The sequence below is a fragment of the Anarhichas minor genome, unplaced genomic scaffold (assembly GCF_050575085.1).
Source record: "Anarhichas minor isolate MPS153535 unplaced genomic scaffold, ASM5057508v1 ptg000004l, whole genome shotgun sequence".
Classification (NCBI taxonomy): Eukaryota; Metazoa; Chordata; class Actinopteri; order Perciformes; family Anarhichadidae; genus Anarhichas; species Anarhichas minor.
This window is the reverse complement of record NW_027466450.1, coordinates 9,232,776-9,244,450: the sequence shown is the minus strand read 5'-3', so window position 1 is coordinate 9,244,450 and position 11,675 is coordinate 9,232,776. Positions and strand designations below refer to the sequence as shown.

The window sequence follows — 11,675 nt, the reverse complement described above, 5'->3', positions numbered from 1 at the left end:
AAGCAATGAAGAATGCATTTATAATGCTACAAAACATTCAGATCTAAAAAAAAACTGAAAACAAAAACAACACAGATAACTTGCAGGAGGAGGATAAGTCATGAATAAAGTTGTCTAGTTTTGATTTTGGCCCCGGAAAACTGGCCTTGAGACATGCAAAGACAGAAAGGTGGCAATCAACAGTAATGAGACTCAAACCCCAAATATTGTTTTCTAAAAAAAAATAATAATAAAATGTAAAATTGACTTGGAGCAAACAAAAACACAGACTAAAAACAGTACAATTACTTGTAAATGGTTATACTCAGTAATACTCACTGCAATACTGCAATGTCCATCACTCTGGAATAGCATATTGACAGTGAACCCAGCCATGAGGTGCATTTGTGGAATATATGTAAACACTATATTCATATTCATACACAGTAATGTTATTGTCTGCAGTAATTGTCATGTTAAACATGAATTTTAGTACTGCTATTTGACAACCTATTACAGTGGCTCCTATTATTGAATTATGTCAAGCACATAATAAAATATTATAACAAATAGGCCTTCTTCATGGAAGACATTTTGACATGTCACTTTCGGGGCCCTGGTGTTGTACATGCTGGCTTGGTGTCACACTGGCATGGCTTACTGGGACAACCGAGCAGATCCATTGTTAATGCTATTAGTAACACCAGTGCGTTGTCTGTTATGACAAGTCAAAATGTCTGCTGTGAAAGAGACCTATTGTACTTATATTGTACTCATATTACAGTATGCCCAACCACATTGTGTAATACTGTGCCTACTGATTCCCATTGTCATACACCACAAGTTGTTGTTCATCAACATTCTTGGATTTTTGCTGCCCTCTGCTGTTCAGCAGTAGTCAAACTTTATCTGAAGGATGAATCATTTTCTCTAACCATTAAATGTACGAAGCAAAGAAGTGATTAATTTGAGCAACAGATAATAGTCAAATAAACCAGTGAACTGAGGGATTATTCTCATCAACATACATGCAAAAAAACAAAACAAAACACAGTCATGTTTGAAAATCATTTGTAATAGCAATTGATCTGCTATTTTCCAAATTGCCATTTGACATGTATATCCAGTTGATCAGTATTATCAACAATAATTTGTATTCTTGTTTGTCTCCTGGCAATTTGACATGAATATCATGACTCAGTGTATAATACACACATACCCATCTGAATTACAGTCACTCAGTAGCTTTAGGACAGACCCTCCAAATATAGACAAGACAGGAAGAAATACACACACACACACACACTGCACATAGTTTATTGTAGCTTAGTATTCAAGAACGTGGTTCTAAAAATGGCCGATTATAGTCAACCAAAGAGGGCTAGAGGTGTGTGCGTATGTGTGTGTGTATGTGTGTGTGTTTGTGTTTTTATGTGTATACATGTATATGTGTGTGCGTCTGTGTGCGGACAGGAAGTGGTGGTGGCTGGCTTGAGGTCAGTGGCAGGAAAGAATGGTAACTATGCTGTTGCTGTGACTACGGCTGGTCACAGAAAAGAGCTTTGTGTTTCGTGACACGCTGCAGCCTGAAACCACATCCGACCATCACTCCATCCATCCGCCCATACCTGATGCATCCGTGTCATTGATGACTTTAAAGGAAATCATTATGTTAAATAATTTCACCTTCATACCTTGTTTCTTCTGTTATGCATTTCTTTGTATCTATTTTTCATCCACATCCCACAACACTCCACTCTATGCCCAGTGGCATTTATATAAAATGTTTCCTTACAGATGCTGCTCCACCCTTCTTTTTAAACATTAAACTCTGCACAACAGCGAGACCACAGGAACTAGAAGGCCGTGTTTCTGTGCTGTTTACTGGCCTGAGGCATACCGCATCCCTCTCATTCACATCTGGGCCCACAAGCATCAGCCAATAAGAGAGAGGGACCAAATGATATCACTGAAGTTTCATCACTTATGACACCCTTTTCAGAATTTTGTTTTTAAACATGAGAGCAATGAAAAGTCAGAAAATGTTGAATTTGTTTTATTTCTTGAATGTATGGTGTATGTAATATCCTAATATAATACTTGATATTACAAAACCGTCATGGTCAGACAGCATGTTTAAGCATTAACAAGATCAATGTTTAGGATGGGTGTCGACACAAAAGAATGATAGCATTTCCCATTGTACTTGATAATCCTTCAGTGGGGAAAGCTTAAATTACACATATTCTGCAAACTGAATCAATTCAGTCAAAAGGGGGCATTTCACAAATATAAAGTCATTACTTTTCCAAAGTTGTCAAAAATAAGAAACAATACGAACAAAATCACAAGCTCTATGAGTAAAATGGAAATAAACACCACCAGTAGATGTCAGCCTTGCCAAAGCAATTGGGTTCACCAATTCAGCAAAGCTGCATGGAAACTTCAGAAACCATCAATTGATCTGCTTCAAATGTGCAGCATTTTGAACAACAATCATGGTAGCGAATCCCAAGCATTTTGTAGGCTAATACCTGCACATTAACACGTGGGAATTGCCTTTTTGTTGTTCTGAATTGAAACGTAACCACTTTATATGGTCACTTGCAATGTTGGAGTAGTTTCAGTACAATTTAAGGTCTTGTCATTACCTCTAATTGCATTGTTGCATTCTACATTTAATCAGTCTTATATAATAAGAATATTGCCAGTGATAGTTATGATATTATATTGTTATTGTGGATATGTATTCTAGTAGTATTATTATCCTATTTTGTTTCATTTTGTATGAGCCATGTATGATCGAATGGACATTAATCATTTATTACCATTAATTTAGTTGGATCAAAAAGTATATAGTGAAGTCTGAAACGCGCATGCGTAAAGCAGAGGAAACACTTCGCTGCCAGCTCAGTTGACAACAGCAGCCAGATGATGATGGCAGACTCTGGAAGTATCGAAGAAGTAGCTGTGATCGGTAACACCGACATCACGTCAACAGAATCCGAGAACAACCTCATAAACACGGTCGTACTTTTTGATATACTTTTTTTTTTTTTTTTTAGCTAAAAAGCCTGTTTTCACTAGTCAACACTTTCCCAAACAGGCCGAACGTAACAGTTAACGTTAGCTACGTTAGGTGGAGTCAACGTGAGTGACATGAAGCAACTGAGACTTTTCCCTTCACCTCTTCAAAGCTAAACGTAGCTAACTTGCTAGCTCTGCACGGTATCCATACAGTTGCAAAGTGAGCTCGAAGTTGCGTTTGCTAGCAGTAGTTCGAAGCTATAACGTCACTTTGTAAACTTTACTCCTGCTGTTAGCTCGCGTGCTAGCAAGTTTGAACGCTAAAGCCTTGAGTTGACTTTAAATTATCCAGAGACCTCTTTGTGTCCTGCAAGTCCAGTCTTATTTACCGTGGTTTCATTTCATTTCCGGATACGTAAGCAATGATTTTTAGTACTTAATGGTGGTAGTATTGCCTTGTTGTGTGACCTGCACACGCCTGTCATACCCTTTATAAAGAAGCGTGATAATGTTGCAGAAGGTTATCTAACATTGCAAAACAGCAGTTCATCTGTTTGCATAGCGTAGAACAGAATATAATACAACTTTACTGTCCACCAGAGTGGGCATTTGTCTTTGTTTGTCCTGGGAACCACGCTTACCCTGCACAAACCTGTCTGTTCACCTGATATTACTTTTTCTGATGCTCCCTCATATATTTGTCTTTTTTTACTTTCATTGACTTGTCGTGCCCACTCATTATTATTTTCTTGTCTGTATAGATGGTGGAAAGAGGGTCAACTCTGCTGAGAAAAATGGAGATGAATGTGACCGAGGCAGAGAAGAGAACAGGGAAGAACACGGTTAACATGCAGGAAACCTATACAGTCTACCTCATAGAGACACGGTAGGTCATGCACTGGAGTCTTTTTCTGCTGCCATTAGTGTTCCAGCATTATGCAAACATCTTCATGGTGATGCAGAAACACACAGCTGGGACAACAAGAAGAGTGGAGTGGGACCACTTTCTCCTACACTTCAATAATAAAAGCACACAGGACATTTGTTTTATCTTGGCCGATGTTATGTCATAGTGTCCTTAGAGTAATTAAGTTAAATACTTCCTCCCAGGGATGCAGTTTGACACCTAATAACAACACGGTTTATTGCCATTCCTCTGTCTACAGGCCGGCTGAGACACTTCCAGAGGGGGGTACTCCCACCACACCTGATACTTTGTGGAGACGCTACAGTGAGTTTGAGTTGCTCAGAACGTACCTCCTGGTCACCTACCCCTACATCATCATCCCTCCACTACCAGAGAAAAGGGTGAGAAAAGAATTACAAATAATTCATTTGCTGGGTATAACTAAGGACGTTTTGTGATAAAACTTCACATGTAGTCTTTCTTCAGTTTCTTCCTGGTAGTAGAGACGCCCCTTATCTTTTGAGGTGGTATTCACATTTTGTTCTTTTGTCCCTCTTGTAGGCAGAGTTTGTGTGGCACAAAATGTCCGCCGACAACCTCGACCCAGACTTTGTTGAGAGACGGCGAGTCGGCCTGGAAAACTTCCTGCTTCGTGTTGCATCGCATCCTGTCCTTTCCAATGACAAAATCTTCTTCCTCTTTCTGACAGAGGTAAACGCTTAAGCCTCACTCATTATGGTCCACATAATGTCCCATTGACTGCTTCTGCCACACTTAGTCTCACAGTCTGACAGGGATTTCAAATTGACAATAACACTTTGGCCAAACTATGCATGAAGCTGCTCTGGTTTGAAAATCCTTGCATCCTTCTTGCCACACCTTTAAACTGAACGGTCGCATTTGTAGTTCACCGTTTCCCTGTATCCTGTAGCAACATGCTCAATCCAGCGCAGCCCTTTGTGGTGTTTTGTTGTAGCTTAAAAGCCCAATTTGTACACAGCGTGGTTGATAATCCTGTCTATTATGTATCAGTCATCTGTCAATCATCTGTCCTCAGGAGAAAGAATGGAGGGAGGCGGTTTTGGAGACAGGTTTCCAAGACAAGGTATACAGTTAGTTTGTCTCCTTCACATTTTACATGGATGTCAGTGTTTCTGTCACTTGTTTTATTATAGGCAAAGTTCTTGAATGCTCCTGTATGCCATATGCAACATAAAACCCTGTTAACGTGTGTATACTTCTGTTCCCCACCAGGTTGACTCCAGACTAAAGTCTCTGAGTGCCATGTTCAGAGTCAAGAACCCTGACAAGTAGGTGAAAAACAGACGGATAAAAAGTTAACTTTTCATTGGTTTGCCTCTGAAACGTTTGACCAGGATTTATACAAAGCAGGACATTTAGTCAGATTACTGAATCATCGTGAAATAGTTTTCTTAGGAGCTGTAATGTGTAGACCTAATTCACAATGAAGGATCCCAGTGGCACAACAGGTAGTAAGATGATTAGAGTAACAGAAATGTTTAGATTGAGTTAAACACTGTTTGAGTTCTGATCCCTGTGTTGTGTTCTCCAGGCGATTCACAGCACTGAAACTCTACAGTGATGAACTGAACTCTGTCATCTCTCAGTTACTGAGGGTGCGGGCGGTGAGTTTTGGCATGTGTGAAACGCACTTACACACACACACCTATATTTAACTGTCTGCTGAGGCCAGTGGTTTATGCTTTTTTTGCACATTATTGTGTTATTTTGCCAACCTCTGAGAAAAATGACTTTAGCTTGGTAGATTTTTGACTCTGTAATTTTGTCTCGGGCAAGTAGTACAGTCGGCTTGTGTGAGCTCCTGTTCTTATTTTTCCGACGATGTAATAATGATTAATTTGATTATTTATTTTTTTTAATTCTAGAAAGTAGCAGACAGGCTGTATGGAGTTTACAAAGTCCATGGTAACTACGGCAGAGTCTTCAGGTGAGAAACACAGTTCCCTCATTTAGGCCCAAACTATATATATATATATATATATATATATATATATATATATATATATATATATATATATATATATATATATATATATATATATATATATATATATATATATATATATATATATATATATATATATATATATATATATATATATATATATATATATATATATATATATATAGAGCTAGCTATCTATCTATAGTTATAGTTTTTTTGGCATAAGGAAACGGATGTGAACTTCTTCTACATGTAGTATACATACTGATGACTTCAGTGTTAAAGGGGGTCGCAGGGTAATTCCTTTGTTCATGGAGAGGCCATGTTTCGACTTCATCATTTTCTTTTGGTTTTCTGTATTATTTTGACATGAAATTGTATGGGTGAGATGCTTAGCGAAAGAATTTTGAAGCTTCAAGATGAATTTTGTAAATAAAATAAGGCTGTAAACGTCCAGGAGCAAATTGTAGCGCACAAAGCACTTGTAAGAAAAAGTCTTCAGGCTGCATGGACTGAACTGAGAGTTGCAGAATTAAACCTAAATTGTTGTGTCTCCAGTGAATGGAGTGCTATAGAAAAAGAGATGGGAGATGGACTACAGAGTGCGGGCCACCACATGGACACGTAAGTGGACTAAAGTTGCCCTTCAACTACTCTACCCTCTCACACACTCAGACTGTAGCTTACACTTAAATGTGTTTACTGAAGCAGCAATACACAAGTCACTAAACTACTAACTTCAACACATCCTCAAACATAATGCTTTATTCTCTGCATCGGTTCACTTGTGAATGCGACATGTGTACAGGTACGCTGCATCAATAGATGACATTCTGGAGGAAGAAGAGCATTATGCAGACCAACTGAAAGAATACCTTTTCTACACTGATGCTGTCAGGTATGTTTGAGACACAGAGAGACGTATCTATACGAGGCCAAACAATAAGCCGGAGGGTAATATTAGTCAATCTAACAAATGCTCTTATTGGTTTTAACAGACCATCAGAAGGGATTGCAAGTCGGCACATTTGGTTTGAAGAAATATCATATCAAACATCAGTTTATTAATCCTTAGAGTTTTCTTGACTCAGTGAATTGGTATTTCATTGTTAATGTTTCTTAATGTGAGCAGCTGTAGAGATACGACCCTGTGTTTTCCACACTCTAATTCGTTCTTATTATTTCCTGAGGCAGACTTCAGAAATATCCAACACTGCCTTTTTGTGATTCCGCCTCATGTTGCCATCGTTCTGTATCGTTCTATTCAAAACAAAGTAACACGCAACAGAGCTAATGCAAATGCTTTATAGCATATGTAAACATCTTTCAGCAGAGCATGTAATGCAGACCTGTGGTTATCAACAAGAACTGATGTTAGGATGGAGATCTCTTATGTCTTTATCATCCGTCTGTCTGTTGTAATGTTAGTATCAGGATGCATCAATATAATAGGACTACACATTTTTTGGGTTCACATTTTCATCGACTTATTAAAACTGTGTTAATTTCTGAGTGTGTGTGTGTTTGTGGATTCAGGTCAGTGTGTAGGAAACATGAGCTGATGCAGTACGAGTTGGAGATGGTAGCTCAGGACCTCGTCCAAAAGAAACAACAGAAGGAAGAGCTGGCTACTGGGGTAAGGCACTCACACACTCTCTCATCGTCTCTCACTTTCTCCTACACATTCTGGGAGTGTACACACACACAATGACTGCGCCAAGTGAGAATTGTGCATGAAAAGTGATATAAATGAACAGAATTCGTTTTTTTTTATTATTGTGATCTGTTTTGATGAGAACATCAGTGAGTCGACTGATTTGTCTGTGTGTCTGTGTGTGCAGACAGTTCGGGTCTTTTCTCTGAAGGGGATGACAAGTAAACTGTTCGGCCAAGAGAGCCAGGAGCAGAGGGAGAGCAGGTTGGCAGCGCTGGAGCAGAGTATCCGTGAGGGAGAGGAAACGCTCAAGGAAAAGAACAGAGAGTGCCAGTAAGCTCATCAGCTGTGAATCAATCCTCTGTCTGGAAAAACATGATATCTGTTTTTAGTCAAACAATTTGCCTGTCATTTGTATAATGAATTGTTTCACACAGTGTTGTGCATTAACACACCAAAAGAGCGCTTCATTGAACGTGTTCAGGTTTTTGGTGAACTGAATGTGTCCGTTTGCAACTAATGAACGTGAAATTGACGTTCAGCGTAGAAAACTTTGAACCTAGTTCCAAGTTCTTCATCATAATATGTTCAACAAGTACAAGGAAGTCATTGACGAAGAATGAGGAAGTTAAAATACAAACATAAATAAAATATAAAATGAAGTAATATAAATTTGTGGAAGACGGTATTTGAAATAGATCAACTGAATGTAAACAGTAATGTAGTAATGTATACAGAGATGTAAAGTATAAAAAGGTAAGTGTCAGCATAATGGATCAGCATGTGTCTTTGTGATTGTGTCTCCAGAGAGTTTGTGCGAACAGCCTGGGAAGACATTAAACGTTTCAAGGAACAGAAGGACAGAGATTTGCGCGAAGCACTAATTAGCTATGCCATCATGCAGATCAGCATGTGTAAGAAGGTAAGGGGCTCCTTTACTTGTATACTTTTCCTACATCTGAAGGCGTGTTGATTTCTTCAGCAGCTCTCTCAAAAGCACTCTTGTTCTTTGTCACTCCATAACTGTCTCAGGGAATCCAGGTGTGGTCCAACGCCAAGGAGTGTTTCAACAAAATGTGAGCCACTCTCCAGCCAATCACTCACTTGCACCTAAACAATAACAATCGGATTGTTCAGAGTGGGACCATCAGCCAACCTGCAGTCTTACGGAGACGGACCATGGGAGCCAAAAATACTGTCCTCACTTTGTTTGCTACGCTGAATGATTCTGCCTTTCTCTCTCTCTCTCACACACACACACATTTATTTAGAAAAAGCACCAGAGTTATTTAGTTGATCCATGCCTTTTAATTCCAAGTGTCTTTAACAGTACCATTCACGTGGCATTTTGCTAACGTTACTGTCCTACTGCAGATGACCCAAATGCTCAATACTTTTTCCTCCTTTGTTGCACAGCTGTCAGCGTGTCATAGAGGAAAATCCTGCACTAATAATGCATGATAGTTGCACATTGGGAATGCCCGTGCAGTGTATTTCAGTTACACTTCACTTCCCAAATGTAGCAGAACTGTGCAATGACATAAAAGGACGGACGTTGGGGAATCAGTCTGAGAACTACCACTACTTCCTCTCAGCCTCAAATGGGAGGTGTAATCTTCTGAAAGTTTATTAAATAAAAATGTCAGGTGGAGATTTGTCAGAAACAAGAAATCGTATTGTAAGGCAAGGGAACATGGACCACTTCCTTTTCTTCTTTTTCCTGAAATATGTTTGGTACACTTCATGCTGAAGTCAGTCTTTATGCTGTTATTAATCGATAGCTGACCAAAGTGCTGTATAGTACAGATCACAGGTGGGGAGCACAGGAGAGGGGTCGACAAGCTTAGGGCATTTTCGGTAATTGATGAGAGATTTATTTTCGTTTTGTGCCAAAAGCAAAGAGCCATGAGTAAGAGTAAAGTTACTTAATGGAGGCTTTGTTATGGCACCACCACAAACTACCTGATCTACCAAGTGCAACCATAAGTGTTGTTAAAGCGACACGCTTACAGATCAGTAGTTGAGCTTTTTCTTTACTTTCAAGCTTTATAGCCTTAATATGAGCGTTGGTCTTGTAAAACAGGGGAGGGGCCCTTTCAGCCACACTCTCAATCTGCCGCACCTCTTTTTCTGATGTGAAGTTATTGCACTAAATAATAGACGCGAGTTCCAAGCATGCCTCAGGTCAATGTTTGTGACATACTGACCAAATGGTGGAAATCTTTAACTACGGACATGTTGGATCCTCAAATTCTGGCTCAATCCATATGATATACATACACAATACATGTTCTACTTTTGCTTCCTTAATATGATATCCTGAAGAGGGAAGATTGGTGCAAAGTGGACATGTAAAAGTTGTGCAAAGATACTTTCCCTCGGCCTTCAATAAACAATCAGTTTACTGAAATAATCCCAAATTACAGCTTTATGTATGTTTTTATAATAAACGTGTTCAATAAATGATTGTTTTTATGTTTATGTAATCATTGTGCTAAAACACTAATAAACATTTCTTTTTTTAAACTGTTTTCATTGCAATTTTTATAACAATTACTGTACATATGAGTCCAAGGTGGTGAAACTCGGACGACATGTGGCAGTGCTGGTTTCACACTATGTTTACAGATTACTGAGGCAGGATGCTTGCTGAATGTTCATGTGTAAAATGGCATTTGTTTGTACTTTAATGAGCACATTCGAAAGGTCCGACTACTGTAATTCATCAGTGTCAAAATAACAGCCTTGCCTCTATGCAAGACTTGTCTTTTATTTCCAAGACACCTGAAGTGACGGTGTGTGAATCAGATGGGTGTGTCTGTGAGTTGACGCTCATGTGATGGATGCCTGTCAAGTCCCATCACGCATGAATTATGAGATCACACAGGAAGTCTTTCTCTTTGGATTTGTTTCCTAAAACAAGAAGTATGTCAAGCTACTTCTGATCTGGTGGGGAAAAAAATGCACAACTCTTTCAACAATAAAAATATTTAAGATATTTAAAAAAAAATTCCCTTTTGATGTATCCCTTTGATGCTCGAAGGTCTTTTATTTTCATCATAGGTTAGGTATTTACTACAAATTAATAACGTGCTTCATCTGGTATTAAATGATGTAATAGATGTGCCCTGTCCTTCACCATTTATTATGTACGATATGAAAAACGGCTAAATTATAATAATTATAATTATAATGACATAGAAATATAGGAAAAACCCTAAGCATGTATATGGTATATGTATATGGTGGTTTGAATGCAATTGTCTTCACTTGTAAAAAAAAGAAAAAAGAAGGCTCTTTCAATATTTGCACACTGCAGCTCTGGAGAGCGAGACAAAGCCTGGAACCGTTTAACGTGAACTGTGAAATAATGAACAAATAGCGCCACCTGACGATCAATATCAGTAAAACAATTCGATTTGGCACAGAGGCGACTTAACAAAGTGGTAATGAAAGAGAGAGGAGCCCGAGGAAAGGAAAGCAGCATGCTCTCTTTTCAAACCCACCTACTGGTTGGTTTGCATGAGATCATGTGTGGTTTTCTCAAATGGAAACCTAACATTAATTTAACATTAAAAACAGACCAAAGCCTTAGCTACATGTCCCAATCCAGTAATTCACTGCACTCTTTAGAAACCTGATATTCTAGTAAATCCAAGTAAACAGACTTATGAGGCTGTAAAAATGTCTCATGCTGCCTAAATCATAGCCAATGTATAATAGAATATATATGGAAATGCCTAGAAATACCGTTAGGGGAGATCTTTTCTCAAAATGTGTCTTAACACATAGACAGATAAGATTGGTCTTGTTAGTACTTGACCGTTATTAAAATGAATGGGACACAAGAAGTGAAGTTACAGTCCTAAAGGTTGCTTTATCTCAATGAATGGGAAGAGCTACCGTGGCTCTCTAAAAGGACGACGACTTGAATTAAATAATGTTTCATAAGGAGTTCCTGGATAATTGAGCTTTTCCTCGCACTGAAAAAAACGATTACCAAATTGTTGGCAACAGCCATAACATTGGAAATGTTATGAACACTACTGATTAGTGGGGATGTGGGATGTAATGCCCTCACAGCACCGTACACAGCCCTTCTACCCGCCTGCCTGCCTGTC

At 38.7% G+C, this 11,675-nt stretch overlaps 1 protein-coding gene across 3 annotated transcripts; it reads left to right on the top strand.

Annotated features, from left to right (window-relative positions):
* The first annotated feature begins 2,850 nt into the window (after positions 1-2,850).
* LOC142968876 (sorting nexin-4-like) lies at positions 2,851-10,080 on the top strand. 3 transcript variants are annotated; one of them, XM_076108769.1, is made up of 14 exons: positions 2,851-3,006; positions 3,768-3,892; positions 4,173-4,314; positions 4,475-4,624; positions 4,971-5,018; positions 5,168-5,223; positions 5,487-5,559; positions 5,821-5,882; positions 6,459-6,524; positions 6,709-6,798; positions 7,437-7,536; positions 7,742-7,887; positions 8,362-8,476; positions 8,587-10,080. In XM_076108769.1, the coding sequence occupies exons 1-14, from the start codon at positions 2,911-2,913 to the stop codon at positions 8,632-8,634; spliced, it is 1,317 nt and encodes a 438-aa protein (XP_075964884.1). In that variant the 5' UTR covers positions 2,851-2,910; the 3' UTR covers positions 8,635-10,080. The 3 variants fall into 3 exon arrangements, with proteins under 3 accessions (XP_075964884.1, XP_075964885.1, XP_075964886.1); XM_076108770.1 differs by lacking the exon at positions 2,851-3,006 and adding an exon at positions 3,063-3,226; XM_076108771.1 differs by lacking the exon at positions 2,851-3,006 and adding an exon at positions 3,260-3,421.
* Positions 10,081-11,675: the final 1,595 nt, after the last annotated feature.